This window comes from Lonchura striata, chromosome 35 (genome assembly GCF_050655825.1).
Source record: "Lonchura striata isolate lonStrDom1 chromosome 35, ASM5065582v1, whole genome shotgun sequence".
NCBI classification, from domain to species: Eukaryota; Metazoa; Chordata; class Aves; order Passeriformes; family Estrildidae; genus Lonchura; species Lonchura striata.
Window position 1 is genome coordinate 3,533,739 of NC_140737.1, and position 25,291 is coordinate 3,559,029.

At 51.5% G+C, this 25,291-nt stretch overlaps 1 protein-coding gene across 1 annotated transcript; it reads right to left on the minus strand.

Annotated features, from left to right (window-relative positions):
* Positions 1 to 1,150: 1,150 nt before the first annotated feature.
* LOC146764269 (uncharacterized) lies at positions 1,151 to 11,247 on the minus strand. Its single transcript, XM_085565326.1, has 2 exons — positions 11,073 to 11,247; positions 1,151 to 2,540 (listed from the first exon to the last, which is right to left on the minus strand). Exon 2 carries the CDS (start codon positions 2,511 to 2,513, stop codon positions 1,605 to 1,607), a length of 909 nt encoding a protein of 302 aa, XP_085421452.1. The 5' UTR covers positions 2,514 to 2,540; positions 11,073 to 11,247; the 3' UTR covers positions 1,151 to 1,604.
* Positions 11,248 to 25,291: the final 14,044 nt, after the last annotated feature.

Here is a 25,291-nt window from a genome sequence, read left to right on the forward strand (position 1 = left end):
GTGCTGTGACAGCCACTGGGATGTGCTGGGAGCAACTGGGAGGGAGTTGGAGAGAGTCTGGTTTCAACTGGGAGAGGAGGTTAGGGGTTTGGAAGGGCTAAGAAGGTGTTTGAAGGATACTGGAGAGGGTGGGAGTGGGTTCTGGGGGTCCTGGTGGGCACTGGCAGGGATTTTGGGGGCGCATGGTTTAAGTGGAAGGAAAAGAGTGAGCCTGAAGGAGTTGGATGGAGATTGGGGATGGAAAAGCAGAGATTGGGATGAGGTTGGTTGTGCCGGGAAGAGACTGGGAGGGGTCTGGGTGAATACTGGTGAGGCTGGGAAGGGACTGGGAGAGGTTTTCGGGGTCCTGGGGCAGAGGGGTCGGCTGGAAGGAGGCTGTGGGATCCTGAGAGGGACAGGAGGGGAGACTCCCAAGTTGGGCTTCGTCTTCCTGGCACTGGGAATCAGGTTCTACCTGTGCAAGAGAGTCTGGGGGGTCCCGGGGGGTCGTGTTCCCCCTCCCTCTGAATGTGAATGCTCCACCCAAGGCCCCCAGCCCGATGTCACCCCCCTTTCTCTGCCCACAGAGTTCCTGAACCGCCGGCGGCCGCAGCCGTTCCCCATGGCCCCTGGCCCGGCTGGGACCCCCGCTCCATCCCCACGCTGATTTTGGGGGGGTCCTGTGTCCCCCAGTCCTGCTGTCATTCTGTCCTTCCCCGCCTGCTCCCAGTGTTCCCAGTAAAGCTTCCCAGTTAAACCCAGCCCAGTTCATGGGGGCACTGGGGAGGGACTTGGGGGGACCCCACGGCGGGGCCGGCACTGGGCAGGGAGGGCGGGTCCAGGTGGGGAACACTGCCTGCTGCGGGTCTGCCCGGCAACTGGTGAGTCATCAGCCCCGCTCGCTCTCATTGGCTGACTCTTCTCCACCGCGTTCTCTCATTGGCTGAGGAGAGGCCCGGCAGTGCAGAGAAGGAACGGGAGAGATCCCGCCCCGAGCACCGGCACGGGGACAACAGACCCGGCCTGGGCACAGGGAGGGAATTTATTACCAACCAAACCACGGCAGCACCAGGAGAAGGGAAAGAAATCCCTCCAGCACCTTCCCCCACCCAACGGGGATCACCCACAACAGGGTTATCCAACATGGAGAGACGGGGACATCCGAGTTTAGAACAAAGCCAATTTTATTGAGTGTACCAGGTGTTTATACAGGGATTGACTTGTATGGTGCTTATAGAGGGCTCTGTTTTTGGTAACAATTTCCCATTGGTTACACATTCTTCGTGACATCCAGTAACCTGGGAACATTTATTTTATCACAAAGACTCACACCATGTTGCCTGGTCACTTCTTGCCCAGGGAGACTTCAAGTGTGTCTGTGTCTCCCACAGTTTCTGCTCAGTCAGGCCTCAGATATCGGGCCCCTTTATCAGCTCCATTGCTTTACTCTCTGTTTTATTCCCCATACAGGGGCACCAGGGCTCTGCCCAACGGGGGTCACTGGGGATCATCCAGCCCGGATCCTCCCATGGGGGATGGAGCTGCAGCAGCGCACCAAGCTCTTCCCTCACTCTCTTCCCTCACTTCAAGCTCTTCCCTCACTCAGGGCACTCATAGGGCTTCCTTTAGTGGTGCCTCCGTTGGTGTCGGGTCAAGGCTGAGCTCTGCATGAAGCCCTTCCCACACTCCCCACACTTGTAGGGCCTCTCCCCTGTGTGGAAGCGCCGGTGCACGGTGAGGTGGGAGTTTTCCTTGAAGCCCTTCCCACAGTCGGGGCAGCGGAAGGGCCTCTCCTCTGTGTGAATCCACTCATGACTTAGAACACTGGAGCTGGTCCGAAACCTCTTCCCACACTGGGGACACTCGTAGGGCCTCTCCCCAGTGTGGATGCGCTGGTGTTTTCTCAGGTATGAGCTCCACCCAAAGCTCTTCCCACATTCCAAGCACTCATAGGGCCGTTCCCCAGTGTGGATCACTTGGTGTTCGAGGAGGCTAGACCTGTCTTTGAAGTTCTTCCCACACTTCCCACACTCGTAGGGCCTCTCCCCAGTGTGGATTCGCCGGTGCATGGTGAGGGTGAAGTTGTGCTTGAAGGCCTTCCCACAGTCAGGGCAGCGGAAGGGCCTCTCCTCTGTGTGGATCATCTGGTGCTGGATCAGGTGGGATTTCTGTACGAAACCCTTCCCACACTCCCCACATTTGTAGGGCCTCTCCCCGGTGTGGATTCTCTGGTGCAGGATCATGGCTGAGCTGTTTCTGAAGCTTTTCCCACACTCCCCACACTCGTAGGGCCGTTCCCCAGTGTGGATCCTCTGGTGCTGGATCAGGCTGGATCTCCAGCTGAAACCCTTCCCACATTCCAAGCACTTGTGGGGCTTCTCCCTGCCATGAGGCTTCTCCACCAGCTCCGAGCTCCGCCTGGATCTCCGCCCGCCTTCCTGGCTCAGGGGGGCTCTTTCCTCCCTGCAGCTCCCTGGGCTGGGTTTGCAGCTCCTCCTCCTGCAGCATCTCCGGGGCTTTCCCTCCTCCTCCATCCAGCCATGCCCTGGCAATGATAAATCCTGATTTGAGGGAAAAACAAGAGGAGAGCACCTTAGACTGGAGGTTCCTCCTTGCCCAAATTCATCTCAGGAAGTCATTGGGAATCTTGTGTCTCTAACAACCTCCAAAACACCAAGATTTAGCCCAAAAATCCCACAAACTTCCAAGACACAGACCAAAATCTCCCCAAACATCACAGCTCAGCAAAAACCTCCTCCAAAACATAAAGATTTAGCTGCTACATAAAACCAAAGCACCAACATTTAGCCCAAGCAAGCTCAGAAACACCAAGATTCAACCCATGAAAATCGTGGATCACCCTCCACAGCCACCTGCTGCATGTGGGGGCAGCAGCGCTCCTGGGGCTGGGGGGAGGGTGGAACCTTCTGCTGCTTCCTCTTTCTGCTCCTCCTCCTCCTGAGTCTCTCCTCTTCCTCACACTCCTCTTGCTCCTGCTATTCCTCCTTCTCCTGCACAATCCCACCCTCTCCTGCCACCTTCATCGTCTGACTATTTTGTTCCTCAAGCCTCCTTTTCCTTCCCTTCTCCTCCTGCCCCCAGGCCCAGCACCCACTGCCGGCTCCCTCTTCCCCCCACACCCACAGCATCCCAGCGCAGGGGCAGGGATGGAGCTGGGGCAGGTCGGGCTGGGGCAGCGCTGGGCTCTCGGCCGCTCCCGCCCGCACTCGGTCCCCACTGCAGCCGCTCCCGCCAGGACAGCGCGGGGGGGCCCGGCCTTGGCGCTGCCCCACTCCCACCTCCCCAAATTCCCCTCGCGGGGCCATGGGGCCGAGGGGGGGCGCAGGTGGGTCCAGGTGGGGAACGCGGGGAGCTGCGAGTCTGCCTGGCAACTGGTGAGTCATCAGCGCCGCGGGCTCTGATTGGCTGAGCTCTGCCCGAGCCCTGGGGCTGCAGCACAGAGGGGACACCCTGCTCCAGGGGGGATGTCCCACAAACGGGGGACCCCATGGAAGGAACAACAGGAAAGTGTCTTTACAAACAGATGCTCTGAATATGCTCAGAGATAGGGCTAGAGAATTGTACATAAGGAAGTGACAGGAGAAGCCATCTGTTTCAGAAAATGTTATCAGTTGATGACACAAACTGCTATTCAGACAAGGTCCTGCTCAATTCATGAACCTCCAGAAGAACAAGACTTAACAGAGCCATGAATATCGTTTCAAATAAAAAAGTGGGGCGAATATGAAGGGGGTATATAGAAGGTGGATTGGGAAGTCTGTACCTCTCAAGTGCTTCAGCCAATGAGGAAAGCAGAGGGAGATGTGGCCAGGAGAATTAGGATGAAGAGGAGGCTGTGTCCTCCAACAGTTGGAGAGATCCCATGGGGAATGTCCCATGGCCTCTCCCATTTTTAGGAAAGAAATTACTTTTACAGTACTCCTGTCTGCTCTGTGGACAGAATCCTCTGGTGATGTCAATTTTCCTGCAAAACCTGGGGTTCATTCCGAATTCCTTCCACCCTCCGGGGCGGCGGGCAGGGAGTGCAGCTGAAGGTGCCTCACCCACTTTGGGTGATCGGCTCCCTTGGCTGGCAGCGGCACCGGGGATTGATTGGGGCCCGGGAATGACCAGGAGACAGACGAGTGACACATCAGGGGGTCTGTGAAGAGTCAGCAGGGAGAGAGCACTGAAAATCTCATCAGTGAGTGCCCGGGATCTTCGGGGAGTGAACATGGCAGGGCACCCATGGAGGGGAGAAAAGGGAAAGCCAGGGAGGGGTCCTGGCCAAAGGGATGATGATCCCAAAATGTCTCTGAAGGGTCCCTTGGGAGAATGCTGAGGTAGTTTGCATATTCTCCCAGAGGTAATTAAGGACATGGACACCCAGGGGGGCAAGAAGGGAAGTGGAGAAGGGATTTGGACAGTAGTCTATGGATGGCGTTGGTGTGCTGGGAAGGGATCGGGTGAAGGGGAGTGGGCAGCAATATGGTTCAGACAAGAAGCAGCAGGAAGAATCTATAAGGTAAGAAAAAGGAGGATGAAAAAGAGGAGGAAGAGAAATATATTTGGGATGTTATCCAGCAGGGTCTTTTCCAGAATTTGCCAGCTGATCCAGATGCTTTCCATCCCTGGTTTCCAGGAGAGTAAAAGCAGGAGGTCAGGATGCCAGGGGTTTCTCTGCGGTGGCAGCGGCAGCACCGGGCGCAGAGGTGCGGCACCGGGAGCACGGGCTGGGGCCTGTGGGGAGCTGCGGGGCCGGGCCGGGGCTGTGGGGCAGCCGGGGCTCAGCGCCGGGCGCTGCCTGACCCCACCAGCCCCGGGCAGGGCCGGCAGTGGCCCCCGGCCCCCAGGAGGCTGCGGGACGCCCCGGCCGCTGCCCGGCCCCGGGGAGCTGCCGGCCCTGCCCGCCGGGGGGGCCGCCTTTGGACACTGCGGCAGGACAGGCACCGGCTCTGCCACACGGGCTGGGCAGGGACCCTGAGCACAGGGGGGAAAACAAAGGAACAGCTGGGAAATGCAGAGTGCACATGGAAGGATCAGGATTTGCTGTTCAGGATTTGCTTTGGGTCCCTGCAGAAAGGAAAGGTTTTGCAGAAAGCTCAGCAGCTCTCAGAGGATGAGCACCCACAGGCAGTGACCGGGGCTGCAGGAGTGGCACAAGAAGGCCCTGCAGCACTTGGGCACAAAGGCACAGCAGCTGAAGGCAAGAAGGGATGAGCAAAAGGCCAAGCTGAAGGCAAAGGCCATGGCAGAGTTCCCACAGCCCCTGAGGGATCAACCCCAGGGCCCAAGGGGGCCCCAGCACCCAGGGCATGACGGGGTCGGCCACAAGCACCTGGCAGAGGCATTGCCCTCCTGGCCAGGGCAGAGCCCACCCAAACAGCCCCTGGGAAGGAGTCAGGGCTCCAGCTGCAGCCCACAAGGACACTGCAAGCACAGACAGCAGCACCCTCAGCAGGAGCAAGTCCACCCCTGCATGGACATGGATTGTCAGGGCTCTCTGAGCTCCCATCCCACCGGGGACCCACCACACTGGAGCCCTGCAGAACATTCAGGCTGGGTCTGCATCCAGAGGAGGCCTCTCCTGATGGACACAGGGGCCTCTCCATCCACTCGGAATCTTACACCTAAGGAGGGAAAATTGTAAAGGAATGTTTAATTATTAAGGGAATAAATGGGAAAGCCGAGCTGGTATCATTTGTTCAATTATTATTACAAGCTGTGGAGGATAGATTTGAAATAAACTAATTCATTTTTCTTCCTACTGTGATTGTAATTAACTAGGAAGGAATTTGATGGTGGCATTGGAATATTGTAAAAGGTGATACAGAGGCTATTGCTGCTGTACCTTTGTGTCAAATGTCTGGCAAGGCCTGTGCTGAAGGGAACCCAGAGGTGTGGGCAGCCCCATGGAAAGAGGGAAAATTTGATGTGGAGCCTCTCCAAATTACTTGGAAGCAACCAGGACAAGTGGTGTCTAAAAGCAACACCCTGTTCCAGGGGAGGGAAGGAAGGGCTCACAGCCTGGTATGGAGTCCCTGCTAAAGGCAGGGCCCTTGGAGCCAGGGATGTCTCCCTACAGCACTCCTATCCTGCCAGTCAGGGAATCCGATGGCTCCAATGAGGAGGACAAGAACAAGTGCTAGACAAAGCCCCTGTGAAATGGCTGAATTTCCTGGCAAAAAACATCTTTTGAGTATCTGGAAAAATAAAAAAGAAAAAGGCAAATTGAGAAGAAAATGGTTAAATATTTTGGAAATATTTGGACTGAAGATTCCTGGTGGATTTACCTAGAGAGGGTCTGGGCAATCTAAGAAGTAACATATCCCAGCACCAAAAAGGACCTGAAACAATTTTGAGGATTAATACAGAATTACACAGCCTGGATTGAGGATTCTCTGTTCCAGCCAGAACATTGTAGGACTTTTTGACCCCAGACAGCCTCCATGCTGTGGTATGGACAGGAGAAAGAGAGCAAAACTTCAGAAAATGAAAACCTAAAAATATTGATTCTGCAGCTGTGGCTCTTCCAGACTCAGAAAAGAAATTGGAATTGTAGGTGAATGTTCAACAGGGCCATGCCAAAGGAATTCTTGGGCCAAAATGTTTCGCCCAGTGGCCAAAGTGGCCTCATTGCCTGCAGAATTGTGCAGCCACAACTTCAACAGGAGCACAGGAGGATTCAGAACTGAGGACAGGGGAAGGGTTTAACCCAGCCTCCTGTTTGAACAGTCCACAGAGGGGCTGGGAAGAAACCCAGCACTGCATTCAAGTGACACAGCTCCAGACCCAGCCTGGGGGAGGTTCAGGAGACATTGCCTGGCCTCAGGCAGAAAATGTCTTTGTGGATGGCTCTTCAAGGGCAGCAGAAGGGAAAAGAGTTCCAAGACACGCTGTTATTGAGGAAAGGGAATCAGACAAAGTGCAGGTTACCCCCCATGGTCAGCTCAACTGGCACAGCTGTGTGTGCTTGTAAGAGCCTGGCACTGAAATGTCCTGAGCAGGAAGGCTTCAATATTTTCTGGTGACCCCATCTCACCTAACAGGGGGGCAAAAGCAATTCTGATTGCTCAGCAACCACTGGATCACTTACTAAGGCATTTCTAAAAGACATAATTCCAATAAAAGGGATTGTGGAAGCAACAGACTCAGGAAGCAGTACTCATTTTACAGGAAAGATCCTCCAGGGGGTTATGGCAGCTTTAGGAATACAATGGGACCTCCGTAACCTCTTGGCAACCCCAGAGCTCAGGCTGGGTACAAAGAATGAAAGGGGAAAGAAAGAAACACCTTTGGAAGCTGGGGATAGAGACCAAGATGCCATGGGTATGGTTTTTGCCATTGGCTTGGGCAAGAAGAAGAGCCAGACACAGGGCACATATTCAATTATTTCCCCTTGCAATTGATATCAGGAATTCCTTACCCTGGGAATTCTCCACCTAGTGCAGGGTGGAGATAAGGGATGCACATTTAAAGCAGTCTGTGGCCAGAATCCTGTCTCTGGTGCAATCTCTCCCCCAGGAAGCTGGGCTGGCACAGAGCCTGCCTTGGCACTTTGCTGCTGCCAACATCCAAGCAGGACATGGGCTCTGCCTAAGGAGTGCAAAGCAGCACCACTGGTGGCCAAGTGGCGTGGCCCATGCCAAGGGGCCCCGAGGCCAGAAACAGCCACCAGCACAGCTGAACACGGGGGGACCCCTCAGCCTGGGCTCCAGGTCTCTGCAGCCCCGGAGATTTGCACTTCCCGCCTGCAGCAGGAGGATGGGAGGCCCCCCTGAGCCTGCACTGAAGGCAGCGCAGCAGCAGCCAGGGCTCCACAGCGGGGCAAGGCCCTGGGCCTGCCCACACATCCTCTGCTGAAATCCTCGGCCTGGCCACCCTCCTTGGGCAGCTCCAGCCACCGGGGCCAGCCCTTGCTGCCACTGCTGCAGCTTCAGTGCTCTCTGGGCCTGCACTGCCACAGCTGCTGGGGAGACACCGGGACAATTCCACTCTGGCTCTCACTCACACTCACACACTGCCCTGCCTGCCAGTGCATCCATGGAAGATAGACCAGCTCATAGACTTGAGCATTGTTAACCTTTGATTTCTCTACTCAGGCTTGCTTTGCCTTGGCCTTGGGGAAAGAAATGTTAAAGGTTTTGTTAAGGGATGTTACACCACTCACTGGAGATGAGTTTAACATCTCAACACACTGGGAATGGCCCAAAAGACACCCACAAAGATAACGACCAGCAGCAAAACATCAACCCCAGCAGCAAACAGCAACCAACACCTACCCCAGACACTGCCCCCGGCAGGGCTGCAGACACCTGGTCTGCAAAAGGCTGAGAAGGAAATCCAGCACTTCCCACCTCATTAACAGCACAAGCAAAGAAATCTGGGTCCAAGAGGAAACCAAATACTAAAAACTGCACAACTTGAAACTACGGAACATTAAACCAGTGCATTTAGATTGCTTCAGCCTGCACAAGTTTGGGAAAAATCGAGTAAAAACCACATGTAATGGAACGATTTTCTCGGCACACCCAGGTTATGTGAGGATGGAATGATTTCTCTTACACATCCTGGCCAGAATCAAGGAATGCCTTGATTCTAACACTAAAAAGAATAGTGAAGTTTTTCTTTTTCCTAAAGTTTCAGTGCAAAGTTTATAGCATTAGAGTATTTTTTTAATACTCATCCTTCTACATAGCTGGTTATGTTTGGGTAAAGGAGGTAAGAATCAGTTTTTCTTCCGAGGGGAAGTAGAAAAAGCTGAATTACCTCGGGATTTTTTGTCTATGTTTGTGCGTAGCTGTAAAAGATACCAAAATTTTGATCTGGGTTTTTCGAAGTTCACCTTTAGGCTGCATCACTAGAAGAGATTTAAAGGTGACCCCTAAACTCTTAAGCAGGCAGCCAAGAGAGGAGCTTCAGAAATGCAAATTAACACTGCTGGGGCAAAGTGGGGACAATGTACCTGGCTCTTCTTGCCTGGGGCAGGAATTGGCTGATTCCCTCTGCCCCTCACCCCAAGCTCTGCCTGCTTGCACAGATGGAATCTGCACAGCTGAAGGCAGAGCCCATGCTGAGGGTCTCTGACTCTGAAACAGAAATGGCTGAAGCTGCAAAGGGAAACAGCAAATGGAGAATGTTGGGAAAACTGCACTAAAATAAGGGGGGGATCATCCCTCTGCCCACCCCAACATCTGCTGTCCCTGTCTGTGCTGTACAGGGTGTATCAGAGCACTGGGGGTTTTGCTATAACAAGTTCAGGGAAATCAGTTGGAATTCATGTATATGATGATGGAATAAGAAAAACGGGGTCAGTTGATGCAGCCCCAGCTTGAGGCAGAGCCCAAAAACTGGGAAAAGTTTAACAGCCACCAGAACAAATTCTACAACACCATGGACCAGCCACTGGGAACCCCAACAAATTTGTTAAAAATGCATATTATATGGCTCTACGCAGATAGTTACTATATGTCTTATGTCATATTGATTAGTTGTGCTGTATTAATATATTAATAGTATAATAAATGTAGCTTTGCAGATAAAATGAAGCTTTAGTAGTTAAAAGAGAAACTAAGTATGTGGAGGAGGGGTTTAAGGAATGAGATACTCATCTGCTGTCACTGTCTATTCTGTACAGGGTGTATCAGAGCACTGGGGGTTTTGCTAGAAGAAGTTCTGGGAAATCAGTTGGAATTCAAGTATTTCTGATGTAATTAGAAAAAAGCAGTCAATTGATGCAGCCCCGGCTGGAGGGAGCACCCAAAAATGGGCTAAAGAATTGAAGGGCCACCAGAACAAATCCTACAACACCATGGGCCAGGCCCTGGGACCCAAACCAATTCATATCAGGAGGCAGAGAACCCATTTATCATTTCTAAGGCATCATTAGATTACAAGCTGTCCTTGGAATAAGAACCAACCAGACAGCTCCAGCTCCTGACCTTCCTGCCGACCAAAACACTGAATTGAAAACCACAACATTTCACCACGGAATGGGATCAGATTATCTCTTAGGAGAAAAAACAGGAGTTTGTGGAAAACTCAGTGACTCAAACTGATGTTGGCAAAGAGATGACAAGAGAAAACTGCTAAAAAGCTAACAAAGCAAATAGGAGAGCAGTTTATGAATTGGTCCAAATATGGAAAGGATGGAAATGAAAGACGGTTCCCCGGCTCCCCAGCAGACCAGGGGTTAAACGAATGCTGCTTCTCCTCTTCTGTGCTGCAGCAACTCTCATCTTTTTACCATGCTCCCCACCTTGGCAGTGCAGTTCATCCAGCAGCTGAGCCAGGGCATGCAGGTGGCAGCCAGGCCTCCTGATCCACAAACGGCTACAAAAGGACAGGGAATGAGGGCACCGAGAATAATCCCAAAACCAAAGAGGACCCGGGAAGGACAAAACAGAGTCAAGGAGTGAATCTGCCTGGAGATAGGGCCGGGCACATGTAGATAAGGGGAGAAACCATCAGTCCCAATAAATGTTACAAATTGACCCAGACGGCTGTTCAAAGTCCAGCTCCATTCCTAAACTTCGAGGAGTAGAACAAAGACTTAACAGAGCCATGAATATCGGCTGTTCTACAAAAGGAGGGTGCACATTAACGAGGACAGGCTCCAGGCGCATCGGGAAGTCGGAACCTTCCAAGGAACTCAGCCGGTGGGCAAAGGCAGAGGGAGATGCGGCCGGGAAAATGAGGATAAAAAGGAGGCTGCGGGCTACAAGCACGGCAGAGAGCGCACGGCAAATGCCCCACGGCCTCTGCCCCTGCTCGGCAATAAAGTCACTTTGACAGGACTCCTCGCTCTCCCCCGGGCACACGAACCTCCGGCGACGGGAATTTCCCCGCCCGCTGCCGGCCGCGGGGCAGCCCCTCTGTCCTACCCACAGCAGCCGGGCCGAGCCAGCGCTGCTCCGGCAGTGGCTCCTGCCCGGCCCCGGCGGGAAGGAGACCGCGGGCAGCCGCTCCCGCAGCGCCCTCGGCCCGGGGCCGGCACGGGCCGGACACGGCACCGGCGAGCCGCCGGAGCCCCCTGCCGCCCCCTCCGCCCGCAGCCAGCCCCGAGCCCCCGCAGAGCCCAGCGCGGCTCCCACCTGCGCCGGGGCCGCCTCCGAGCTCCGCCGCCGCCGCCTCACCGCGCTCCGGCCGCTGCCGCCGCTGCCGGGCCCGCACAGCCGCTCGGCCAATGGCGGCGCTGCGCGGCCACGGCCGCCCTCAGCCCGCCGCCGGGGCCGCGCCGCGCCCCGCTCCCACCAATCAGCGCGCCGCAACCGCGACTGACGGCACCGGCGGCCAATGGCAGCGAGCTCGGGGCGGGCTCTGCGCACGGCCCCGCCTCGCCCCGCGCTCTCGGCGCCCCCGGGCTGCGTGAGGGGAAAGCCGGAGATGAGGAACAGCCCCGGCACGGGCCCGGGCCCGAGCCGGGATTGAGCTGCCCACACAAACAAACTTCTCCGCGCCTCCCGCCACGGCTTTCCCGGCCCTGCGCCTCCCGTGCCTCCGCCTCTGCGGGAAGCCCAGGAGCCTCACTTCTCCTGCCCCTCGTTAGCGCATCAGTGCTTCGCTTTGATTTCCCCCGAAAAGGGAAACCTGCCCCAAGCCCTGTGGGTGGGTGGGGCAGGGGAGAGATTTCTGTCAGAAAACTCCAAAGACTCGGAGCAGGAGGAGAAGTCAGTGCAGAGCCTTAAATGCAGCTTTCCCCACGCCTCCCTGCTCCCAGCTGCACCTCCTCCCCCGGCAGGGCAGGAGACAGGGAATGGGGCCATGCTCAGCTCATCCCCCGGGGCTTCTCCCTCTGCTCAGGGACAGGAGTCGTTCCCTGCTGCACCCTGCGCTCTCTCCCGGCCGAGACTTCTCCAGGAACTTCTCGGAGCGGAGTCCATCCCCTGGGCACAGCCCCCTCCGAGTGCTGCAGCGTGGGTCACTGTGCCACGGGCTCAGTCCTGCCAGGACAGGCTGCTCCAGCGGGGCCCCTCTGCCCGCGGGCTCACAGCCTCCTCTCAGGCATCGCCGAGCTCCAGCCCGGCTCCTGCAGGGGCTGCAGGGGATCTCTGCATCCCCATGGACCTGCAGGGGATCTCTGCATCCCCAGGGACCTGCAGGGGATCTCTGCATCCCCAGGGATCTGCAGGGGGATCTCTGCATCCCCATGGACCTGCAGGGGATCTCTGCATCCCCCTGGACCTGCAGGTGGGTCTCTGCATCCCCCCGGACCTGCAGGGGATCTCTGCATCCCCATGGACCTGCAGGGAGATTTCCGCAGCCCCATTGTAATATATGTTATGGAATAATTCGTGCTTATGTAAAATATGCATCAAGTCAGTTGTGCTTGTACAAAAAGATTCTTAAAGTTTTAAATGACCAGTGGCTGCAGCCGGGGCTGGAGAAACCACTGTTGGCAGAGAAAGAAAGACCTAATTTACAAATGAAAAAAGGTATCTCGGTGCAGAGATGGGCGCTTTCCGGGGACAATCCAGGAGACACCCAACGTTTAACCCCTGGTCTGCCGGGGAGCCAGAAAACCGTGTCTCATTCCCATCCTTTCCATGCTTGGACCCATACAGAAAGTGCTTTTCTATTTCCTTTATTATCTTTTTCAACACTTTCCCCTTGTCATCTCTTTGCCAGCAGCAGTTTGAGTCATTTAGTTTTCCTCAAACTGCTTTTTTTCCTGCTAACAGATAATCTGATCCCATCCCCTGGTGAAATGTTGTGTTCCTCATTTCAGTGGCTTGGTCGGCAGGAAGGTCAGGAGCTGGAGCTGTCTGGTTGGTTCTTATTCCGAGGACAGCTTTTAATCTAATGATGCCATTGAAATGATAAATGGGTTCTCTGTCTCCTGATAGGAATTTGTGAAAAATGCCAATCACTTGGTTTTTAGAATTTTAAAAGTTTAATAATAATAAAATGGTGAAAAAATAGGAATAGAATTAGACTGATAAAAATTTAGAGTTAAGACAATTACAAGACAATAAAAAAGAAAGAATATCTGAGGTCCAGATGCTCTCTGGTACTTAAGCCAAGAGGAATGTACCTTGTGAATAAAGGAATCACCCCTAAAACAATACACTGTTGCATATTCATATATCCTTCATGGTTATGCATACATTATATTTGAAACAAAAAACTCTGCCTGTTGTATGTCAACTGTTTTCTTTAATCCCCACGGGGTCTTCGAGTCTGAGCAAGGCGTGAAGAAATCAGCTTCTTCTAATAAGAAAACCATAAATTGCTCTTCTCTGGAGAATTTGCGTGTTCCTTGAAGCGAGTATCTCATTCCTTAAACCCCCCGCCCCCCACACACATACATAGTTTCTTTTTTAACTACTAAAGCTTCATTTTATCTACAAAGCTACATTTACCATACTGTTATATGTAGCAGATATAATTGGTGCCATTTCTAATATGATATATGTGATATTGAATATTTGTTAGATTTGTTAGAACACTCTAACACTCTACACGTTTGTATTAGGATTCCCCCTGACCCTCGCAGGTGAGACCGGGTGTATATTGGAAACTGATTTACAAGTAAGAAGGTGCGGCTCCCCAGGAGATGGGCCATGGCTGGGGAGATACAGGAACCCCCGGTGCTGATCCTTGCCTGAAGGACCCGAGATGGATATCATGGAAATCCTTGGGCAGACACAGGTGAATGCAGCGTTCCCTCCCGTAAATTTCATCAAGGGATTCAACAAACTCCAGACACTGAATTGTTCTCCCTCATCACCAAAGCAGAAAATCTTATTAACATGTGGACTCTGAAGAGAAGACTGACTGCCGAAATCTTGGCCTCAGGCAGAATTTTCCCTATAAAAACCGCTTGTGCCAGGATGGAGGTGTGTGGGCATAGAGGAAAACCTCTGATGAGGCTGACCTCTTTGTTGCACAACCAGGGCCGACCCCAGGCTCCACTCTGTTCTTTCCTTGTGGCTGGCTAGGTAGAATTTGATTGCAAAATAAATATTTTATTTTTTCATATTAATTTGTCTAGACAAACTTTCATTTATAACAGTTGTAATACATAAAAGGAAGAATCCCCATTTCTTCCACCATCCCATCCTCAATACATTACCCCACTAGTTAGTTTTTAACACTGTTTTCCCATTTTTGGATTGGTATCTGGGTTGTTTTTTTCTAGGATGACCTCCCCGTTGTCATCTATTTTCAACAATCTGATATATTAAACTTTCCACAAACACCCCTTCATTAGCCAATAAATGGTCTAAAGCCAACCTATTCTGGTACATTGCAGTTTTTGTTTGGCCTTTATGATTTGATATTAATTCCAGTGCCTGAGCAGCTTTGTTTGTTATCTCCTCTATAACAGCGTGGAGGCCTATAATATGATGCAGTATATAATTTGGAGTCAATACAGAGCTAGATTGCTGTGCTGGTTTCACCTTTTTGTTTATTAATTGTCTTTATACCAAATCTTGGACTATATCTCTAAGATCAAATGTAAAGCAAATCCATCTCTCTCCTTTCAGACATTCGATGCCCCATCTATTATCACATTTTCCTAATTTCCTTGTAATCCAATATTTTTCCCCATTTTGCCTGCAGGTACTCAATTTGGGTGAGTCTGTGGCTGTTGGCATGGGTGTGTGTAACAAAAAGGAACTTTGGTTTCTTTCCATGTAACACTTTCTGTAACATTTGTGACACGATCTTGCTGCTATCTCAGAAGGGAAAAGACAACAAATGAGAGACAGAAACAGGAATGACAGAGGTCTGGCATGGCTTATACCCCCACCTCCCCTGCCTGTGGGGTTGCTGCCCACAGCAGGTACGTGTGATCTTCTCGCTGGCGAGTACAGTGCTCAATCCAGGCTTACCCTCTGTTTCCCTTGTCACTCCTTTTTACTGATATTTTTAGGCAAGTCCTTTTTGACACTCCTTAACTGTGGTTTCACATTGTTCCTCAGGTATCTCTCAGTCAACAGGCACTAATAATTCCCATCCACAAAACAGAGTTATTACTTCAGTTGTTTTGAGTTCTATCTGTATTGGGAATTGATTCAGTACTGATACCTCTTGCAACAAGAACATAGATTTTGTGAGATACAACACCAATTATTCCCATAATTTGAACATTCACTTGTAACCCAGCTGGCGTGTCCAGTATTGGGATGAATCACATAAAGTATACAGTATAGCACTGATGGCAATTTCCTTTCTTCCCTGTACAAGTCACAGGCTAAGGCCAGACTATAAGAACTCTTTGACTCAAACACTCCCGATCCTCCTGTTTGAAGTGGCAGTGTTCCTCTGCCAAGGAGGTGTCGGAGGCGGCTCAGGGTTTATTCAGGCAGGGCTTAGAACCAGTGATGCAAGCTTTGCCTTATTTCTCAGTTAGGTGTTATTCTTTGTACCTGCCTTGGATCATGTGGGTCTTCCCAAACCATTTGCACCCAGTCCTGGTTGAAAGTCAATTTGGTGTCACCAGTTTAGATGTGATAGTCCATTCCTCACGTTTCTTCACAAGTCCTCTGCCTCTGTTTCCCACTTTCTCTAACAACCTGAATACCACCTTCTTTCAACTACTCAAAAAGTCCTTTCTCTCACAATGCCATTCAACACAATCCATCTCCCTCCAACGAGATAAAGCTCAAAATAAACAATCTACATTATATACACTTCCATTAATCTACATTTACTCACTTTTATTTTTCACTCACTCTCACATACAACAAGAAGATACCTTTCACTTTCAAACAGTCTACATTACATATCTACATCCTGAGTGCTCATGGAATGTTAATCCATCAACCCAGCATGTTTAATCCTGGATGTCTCTCAACCCAGCAGAATTTTAGGTGTTAATGTTACTGTTGTCCAACCCCAGATCCCCGTGGGCATATCCTCAATCTGGCAACCCTGGGTGCTCTTGGAATGCAAATCCCTCAACCCAGCAGGTTTAATCCTGGATGCTCTTGGGCACACTTATCCCTCAATCCAGCAGAATTTTTTGGGGCCCCTTCTTTTTTCTTTTTTTAAAATTTTTTTTCCCCTGTTTTTCCACTGCCAGGAAAACTCTTGGCTTCTCTCCACGAGGTTCCACTTCTTCCCTAAGACCCAGTCCCAGTTTCCCCGGGGTGGGGGGGATTCTCTCTTTTTTATCACTCCCTTGGTCTCTTTACTGGCTGCTTTTCTCACGAAAAAGACAAAACACAGCATGAGAGACTGCAGCAATCACTCATTCCCCCCTTATCCACCCCATCCCAACAAATACTCACCTGTCCTTTGTCCTTGGGTCTTGGTTCTTCGTGTACACTTTAGTCTCAGGGGCTAATTACCAAGGGTTTAGGGAATCCTTTCCCTTTTCTTTGTTTTATTGTCTCCTTTTGCCCATGGATCATAACTTGTGTCTGTGGTCACACACCAGGGGAACAGAGCGAGGCTGCCTAAATAGGGCAGGACCCGTCTTCCTCACCCTGACTCTCCTCAGGCCCCGGCAGAGAGGTGTTAGAAACCATCTTTGCCACCATAGTTGTGAAAAACGCCAATCACTTGGCCTTGAAAATTTTAATAATAATAACATAGTTATTAAAATACTAATACAATTAGAGTGATAAAAATTTAGAGTTAGGACAATTAAACACAATAAAAAACAAAGACTTAAGGATGTCTGGATGCTCTTGGGAACTTAAGCCACAACATGCATACTTTGTGAACAAAGGGATCACCCTTAAAATTACACTATTGCATATTCATATATCCTTCATGGTTATGCATACATTCTATTTAAAACAAGACACTCTGACTGTTATATGACAAGTGTTTCCTTTAATCTCCATGGCGTCTTTGAGTCTGAGCAAGGGGTGAAGAAATTTGCTTCTTCTGATAAGAAAGCCATAATTTCCTATTCACTGGAAGACTTAGGTGTTCTGTGATGGTTACCTCAAAGCGAGTATCTCATGCCTTAAAAGAAAAGCCACATAGATATTTTATGTTTTAACTACTAAAGCTTCATTTTAACTATGAAACTACATTTACCATGCTATTAAAATGTTAATACAGCACTACTAATTAAACTAACATATATGCATTTTTCATGTTGGGTGTCTGCTGGATTTTCCCCGGAAAGGACCCATCTCTGTACAAAGCCACCTTTTTTCATTTCTAAATTAAGTCCATCTTTCTCTGCCAACTGTGATTTCTCCACCCCGGCTGCAGCCACTGGTCATTTAAAACTTTAAGAATCTTTTTGTACAAGCACAACTGACTTGATGTATATTTTACATAAGAACGAATTATTCCACAACATATATTAGAATGGGGCTGCAGAGATCCACCTGCAGATCCATGGGGCTGCAGAGACCCACCTGCAGATCCATGGGGCTGCAGAGACCCACCTGCAGGTCCATGGGGATGCAGAGATCCCCCTGCAGGTCCATGGGGATGCAGAGATCCCCTGCAGCCCCTGCAGGAGCCGGGCTGGAGCTCGGCGATGCCTGAGAGGAGGCTGTGAGCCCGCGGGCAGAGGGGCCCCGCTGGAGCAGCCTGTCCTGGCAGGACTGAGCCCGTGGCACAGTGACCCACGCTGCAGCACTCGGAGGGGGCTGTGCCCAGGGGATGGACTCCGCTCCGAGAAGTTCCTGGAGAAGTCTCGGCCGGGAGAGAGCGCAGGGTGCAGCAGGGAACGACTCCTGTCCCTGAGCAGAGGGAGAAGCCCCGGGGGATGAGCTGAGCATGGCCCCATTCCCTGTCTCCTGCCCTGCCGGGGGAGGAGGTGCAGCTGGGAGCAGGGAGGCGTGGGGAAAGCTGCATTTAAGGCTCTGCACTGACTTCTCCTTCTCCTGCTCCCAGTCTTTGGAGTTTTCCGCCAGAAATCTCTCCCCTGCCCCACCCACCCACAGGGCTTGGGGCAGGTTTCCCTTTTTGGGGGAAATCAAAGCGAAGCACGGATGCGCTAACGAGGGGCAGGAGAAGTGAGGCTCCTGGGCTTCCCGCAGAGGCGGAGGCACGGGAGGCGCAGGGCCGGGAAAGCCGTGGCGGGAGGCGCGGAGAAGTTTGTTTGTGTGGGCAGCTCAATCCCGGCTCGGGCCCGGGCCCGTGCCGGGGCTGTTGCTCATCTCCGGCTTTCCCCTCACGCAGCCCGGGGGCGCCGAGAGCGCGGGGCGAGGCGGGGCCGTGCGCAGAGCCCGCCCCGAGCTCGCTGCCATTGGCCGCCGGTGCCGTCAGTCGCGGTTGCGGCGCGCTGATTGGTGGAGCGGGGCGCGGCGCGGCCCCGGCGGCGGGCTGAGGGCGGCCGTGGCCGCGCAGCGCCGCCATTGGCCGAGCGGCTGCGCGGGCCCGGCAGCGGCGGCAGCGGCCGGAGCGCGGTGAGGCGGCGGCGGCGGAGCTCGGAGGCGGCCCCGGCGCAGGTGGGAGCCGCGCTGGGCTCTGCGGGGGCTCGGGGCTGGCTGCGGGCGGAGGGGGCGGCAGGGGGCTCCGGCGGCTCGCCGGTGCCGTGTCCGGCCCGTGCCGGCCCCGGGCTGAGGGCGCTGCGGGAGCGGCTGCCCGCGGTCTCCTTCCCGCCGGGGCCGGGCAGGAGCCGCTGCCGGAGCAGCGCTGGCTCGGCCCGGCTGCTGTGGGTAGGACAGAGGGGCTGCCCCGCGGCCGGGAGCGGGCGGGGAAATTCCCGTCGCCGGAGGTTTGTGTGCCCGGGGGAGAGCGAGGAGTCCTGTCAAAGTGACTTTATTGCCGAGCAGGGGCAGAGGCCGTGGGGCATTTGCCGTGCGCTCTCTGCCGTGCTTGTAGCCCGCAGCCTCCTTTTTATCCTCATTTTCCCGGCCGCATTTCCCTCTGCCTTTGCCCACCGGCTGAGTTCCTTGGAAGGTTCCGACTTCCCGATGCACCCGGAGCCTGTCCTCGTTAATGTGCACCCTCCTTTTGTAGAACAGCCGATATTCATGGCTCTGTTAAGTCTTTGTTCTTCTCCTCGAAGTTCAGGAATGTAGCGGGACTTTGAGCAGCCGTCTGGGTCAATTTGTAACATTTATTGGGACTGATGGTTTCTCCCCTTATCTGCAAGTGCCCGGCCCTATCTCCAGGCAGATTCACTCCTTGACTCTGTTTTGTTCTTCCCGGGTCCTCTTTGGTTTTGGGATTATTCTTGGTGCCCTCATTCCCTGTCCTTTTGTAGCTTTTGGATCAGGAGGCCTGGCTGCCACCTGCATGCCCTGGCTCAGCTGCTGGATGAGCTGCACTGCCAAGGTGTGGAGCATGGTAAAAAGATGAGAGTTGCTGCAGCACAGAAGAGGAGAAGCAGCATTCCTTCAACCCTTGGTGTGCCTGGGAGCCACAAAAGCCTGCCCCATTCCCATCCTTTCCATGTTTGGACTGGTAAAGAAACTTCTCTCCTATTTCCTTTGTTATCTTTTTCAGCACTTTTCCCTTGTCATCTCTTTGCCAACGGCAGTTTGATTAATTTAGCTTTCCAGAAACTCCTCCTTTTTCTGCTAACAGATAATCTGATCCCATCCCCTGGTGAAATGTTGTGTTCCTCATTTCAGTGCCTTGGTCGGCAGGAAGGTCAGGAGCTGGAGCTGTCTGTTTGGTTCTTCTTTCAAGGACAGCTTGTAATCAAATGATGGCATTGAAATGATAAAAGCTTTCTCTGTCTCCTGATATGAATTGGTTTGGGTTCCCAGTGGCTGGTCCATGGTGTTGTAGGATTTGTTCTGGTGGCCATTCAATACTTTTCCCCATTTTTGGGTGCTCCCGCAAGCTAAGGTTGCATCAACTGAGTGTTTTTTTCTTATTCCATCTTCAAATACTTGAATTCCAGCTGACCTCCCTGAACTTGTTATAGGAAAAACCCCAGTGCTCTGATACAGCCTGTACAGCACAGACAGTGACAGCAGATGTTGGAGTGGGCAGAGGGATGATCACCCCCCCCTTATTTTAGTGAAGTTTTCCCAACATTCTCCATTTGCTGTTTCCCTTTGCAGCTTCAGCCGTTTCTGTTGCAGAGTCAGAGACCCTCAGCATGGGCTCTGCCTTCAGCTGTGCAGATTCCATCTGTGCAAGCAGGCAGAGCTTGGGGTGAGGGGCAGAGGGAATCAGCCAATTCCTGCCCAGGCAAGAAGAGCCAGGTACATTGTCCCCACTTTGCTCCAGCAGTGTTAATTTGCATTTCTAAAGCTCCTCTCTTGGCTGCCTGCTTAAGAGTTTAGGGGTCACCTTTAAATCTCTTCTAGTGATGCAGCCTAAAGGTGAACTTCGAAAAACCCAGATCAAAATTTTGGTATCTTTTACAGCTACGCACAAATATAGACAAAAAATCCCAAGGTAATTCAGCTTTTTCTACTTCCCCTTGGAAGAAAAACTGATTCTTACCTCCTTTACCCAAACATAACCAGCTATATAGAAGTATGAGTATTAAAAAAATACTCTAATGCTATAAACTTTGCACTGAAACTTTAGGAAAAAGAAAAACTTCACTATTCTTTTTAGTGTTAGAATCAAGGCATTCCTTGATTCTGGCCAGGATGTGTAACAGAAATCATTCCATCCTCACATAACCTGGGTGTGCAGAGAAAATCGTTCCATTATATGTGGGTTTTACTAGGTTTTTCACAAAGTAGTGCAGTCTCAAGCAATCTAAATAGATTGGTTTAATGTTCTGTAGTTTCAAGTTGTGCAGTTTTTAGTATTTGGTTTCCTCTTGGATCCGGATTTCTTTGCTTCTACTGTTAATGAGGTGGGAAGTGCTGGATTTCCTTCTCAGCCTTTTGCAGACCAGGTGTCTGCAGCCCTGCCGGGGGCAGTGTCTGGGGTAGGTGTTGGTTGCTGTTTGCTGCTGGGGTTGATGTTTTGCTGCTGGTCGTTATCTTTGTGGGTGTCTTTTGGGCCATTCCCAGTGTGTTGAGATGTTAAACTCATCTCCAGTGAGTGGTGTAACATCCCTTAACAAAACCTTTAACATTTCTTTCCCCAAGGCCAAGGCAAAGCAAGCCTGAGTAGAGAAATCAAAGGTTAACAATGTTCAAGTCTATGAGCTGGTCTATTTTCCATGGATGCACTGGCAGGCAGGGCAGCGTGTGAGTGTGAGTGAGAGCCAGAGTGGAATTGTCCCGGTGTCTCCCCAGCAGCTGTGGCAGTGCAGGCCCAGAGAGCACTGAAGCTGCAGCAGTGGCAGCAAGGGCTGGCCCCGGTGGCTGGAGCTGCCCAAGGAGGGTGGCCAGGCCGAGGATTTCAGCAGAGGATGTGTGGGCAGGCCCAGGGCCTTGCCCCGCTGTGGAGCCCTGGCTGCTGCTGCGCTGCCTTCAGTGCAGGCTCAGGGGGGCCTCCCATCCTCCTGCTGCAGGCGGGAAGTGCAAATCTCCGGGGCTGCAGAGACCTGGAGCCCAGGCTGAGGGGTCCCCCCGTGTTCAGCTGTGCTGGCGGCTGTTTCTGGCCTCGGGGCCCCTTGGCATGGCCCACGCCACTTGGCCACCAGTGGTGCTGCTTTGCATTCCTTAGGCAGAGCCCATGTCCTGCTTGGATGCTGGCAGCAGCAAAGTGCCAAGGCAGGCTCTGTGCCAGCCCAGCTTCCTGGGGGAGAGATTGCACCAGAGACAGGATTCTGGCCACAGACTGCTTTAAATGTGCATCCCTTATCTGCACCCTGCACTAGGTGGAGAATTCCCAGGGTAAGGAATTCCCGAGATCAATTCCAAGGGAAATAATTGAATATCTGCCCTGTGTCTGGCTCTTCTTCTTGCCCAAGCCAATGGCAAAAACCATACCCATGGCATCTTGGTCTCTATCCCCAGCTTCCAAAGGTGTTTCTTTCTTTCCCCTTTCATTCTTTGTACCCAGCCTGAGCTCTGGGGTTGCCAAGAGGTTACGGAGGTCCCATTGTATTCCTAAAGCTTCCATAAGCCCCTGGAGGATCTTTCCTGTAAAATGAGTTCTGCTTCCTGAGTCTGTTGCTTCCACAATCCCTTTTATTGGAATTATGTCTTTTAGAAATGCCTTAGTAAGTGATCCAGTGGTTGCTGAGCAATCAGAATTGCTTTTGCCCCCCTGTTAGGTGAGATGGTGTCACCAGAAGATATTGAAGCCTTCCTTTTAATAACCTTAAAGCCCTGAGTACTGCATATAATTCACAAGCTTGTGCAGACCAGGAGTTACTTAGTGGTCCGGATTCAATTACCTTTAAATCTTTTTATGGATTTGCAACTACTGGAAACCGGGCCAAAGTCCTCTTATTTATTTCTCTTAAATCGTGCACCAATCTGTAGGACCCATCTGACTTCTTTACAGGCAGGATGGGAGTATTGAAGGGAGACACACAGGGCTCTAAAAGCCCTTTTTCCAATAACCTATCTATTTCAGGTTTTAGTCCTAATTTTCCCTCCCTTGGGATAGGGTATTGTTTTATTCTTACGGGTTTGCCAGGATCACTTATTTCCACTGAGAAAGGCTTAATCTGCAATTTCCCCACCGTTTCTGGGGTATACCACACCTCAGGATTAATTTTCTTTTCATCCTCCACCCTTAAAGGGCAGAGCTTTATCTGTAATTCTTTATTTACAACTTCTAAATTAATACCCAATTCTATTATCAGATCTCTCCCTAATAAACTGTAATCTGCTTCAGGTACCAGTAGTAAAGAACCTATACCAAATTTGGAATCAGTTTCTACCATCACATCCTTGATAACAGATACCTCAAAGGGCTCTCCTTTTGCCCCAATTACATGTACAGTGTCAGATGACTTTTTACATCCAAGCGGCAAGGCTTGCACCGTGGATCTTTCAGCCCCGGTATCCACTAAAAATTCCATCTCTTGTTGTTGGGGTCCCACTTTAAGCTTTACCAAGGGCTCCTTATGATGTTTCTTCCCCAACAAATAGAGCCCTTGACACCCCTAATCTTCCTTAAAGGCCTTCTCATCCACTATCCGTTGTCTGCATCCCCTCTTCATATGTCCCTTCTTTCCACAGTAGAAGCAGACAATTTCACGACCTCTTTCTTTTCCTTCCCTAGAAATATAACTCTGCTCCCGATTCTCCCTTTGTTCTACATTCCTTGCACGGAAATTAGGGTTAGGCCCTTCCCGCACAACTACAGCCATCTCATCCTCCCTTCTCACAAAAACCTTCTGCGCTTCCCTCAAGAGCTCCTCTAATCCTCTAGTCTGCCATCCGTCCAACTTTTCTAGTTTCCTCCTAATATCTACCCATGCATTTGCCACAAACTGCATTTTCAACACCGCCTCTCCCTCCTGGGTATCAGGGTCTATCCCAGAATACAAGCGGAAGGCTTTCCTTAAGCGCTCTAACCATTCCATGGGATCCTCATCTTTTTTTTTTGTTGTAATCCAAAAGCCTTCTTCACATTCTGCCCCCGCGGAACTGATTGTTTTATTCCCTGAATGATGATGTTTCGCAAATCACCCATGTGAGTGCGATGCAAGGGATCCTGGTTATTCCACTGGGGATTTTGTAGGGGCCACTTTATATCTGCTAAGGGTCCTTCGTGGTGTTCGTCATCCCATATCCTCATACCCGTTTCCCTTATCATCCTCCTTTCCTGTGCCGTGAACAAAATCCTTAGTATTGACTGTAACTCCTCCCATGTGTACACACTGGGCCCCAAAAATTGGTCCAACCATTCTGCCACTCCTAGAGGATCGTCCAACAAATGTCCCATTTCCTTCTTAAAGTCCCTGACTTGCCCAGAGTCTAAAGGCACAGTTACATAGGCAACCCCTGCTATTTGGGGTGGCTGACCTTCCTGTCCCGCTTGGGGATTCGGGATCATACCAATGCTTTGTTCTCTTAGGGGAAACATCCCTAATTCCTGTTCCTTTTTCCTAGTCTGACTTCTAGTTACCCTAGGATTGTTTTCCCTTGTTCCTCCACTCTCTGCCTCATCATCAGAGTCTGAAGGAGCCGTGGGGACCCCGGGGCCAACCGGGTCCGCAGGCAGCTGGGGATATATATTTTGACTAGCAGGAGGTGGGAGTGGAGGAATATATGGAGGAGGAACGTAGGGGGGCATATTATCTTCCTCCTTGTTTTTCTTGTTCTTTTCCCTGGCTGATAAGGCAAATAGTTTTGTCCTTGTCTCCCCAACTGTCCACAGGGAAGCATATTCGCTCTCTTCTGAATCAAAGGCTTCCTTTGAGTTAACATATATATTTAGAGCCTGACAAATCCAATCTTCAAAGGACCCGAATACCGGCCAATACAAATGGTCTCCCCTAATTTGTTTCCCCCCCCACACTTCCATACAATAATGTGTCATTTTAACTTTGTCTTTCCCTTTTCTAGATGGGAAAGCATCCCAATTAATTATCATCAAACCCAAGGGGCTTGGGAATCTGGGGAAGCTTAGCATGGGTCCCCTCTCCCATGGGACCAGAGGGCTTGCTTTTCCTCTGTCCCATCTTCCGGAGTGCACTCAGTTTCTCACACACGTGCTCCCCTGGTTCGTGGCCCAGCCCCTCGTGGGGAATGGAAAACGCACTAATACAGAGTCTGCACTCACTTGGTCTCCACGAGACCTCTCACACACAGCACTCCGGGAAAACCACCCCAAACCGAGCGGGAAACCGGCCTATACTCACGCGTCCTGCGTCTTCGCTGGTTCTTCGTGCACAAAGATTACAGGGGTAACCGGTTCTCCTTTGCCCGTTACTCAATTTAGGTTCGTCGGTGGAGAGTGATCAGAAAGCCTGGGGCAGCCGGGCCGCCATAAGGGCAGGGCGCCTCCCGATCGTCCCGTAGCGACTGATCTACTTCTCCATCCGAGTCACGGCACCAAATTGTTATAAATTGTGACACGGCAATTTGAAGTGTCTTAATCCAATAAAGCAATTTTATTGAAAATAGCAAGCGAGTAAGGCAGGCAAAGCACAGCGCTGGGCGGCCGGGGAGTCTCCTGCTCCACCAACGCCGCGCAAAAATGTTCTGTCCCAACCTTCCTTTTATCCCCCCCCTTCTCCTTGCAGGCGTGACTCTCCAGATGTAGTCTGAGTCTGGTCGTTGTGATAGCTTCTAAGTCTCTTCTTTTGAGATACAGCAAGCAGACCAGATACACACACCCAGGATTCTAATCTCAACCTCCTTATCACCTTGTAAGCAAATAAGCATTTCAAAGACACACCAGTACATTCTTATGCAAACCAAGGTAATCGAGCATATCACAGTGAACAAATGATCTTCCACTTATCTCACTCAGCATGGGCTCTGCCTTCAGCTGTGCAGATTCCATCTGTGCAAGCAGGCAGAGCTTGGGGTGAGGGACAGAGGGAATCAGCCAATTCCTGCCCCAGGCAAGAAGAGCCAGGTACTTTGTCTCCACTTTGCCCTGACAGTGTTAATTTGCATTT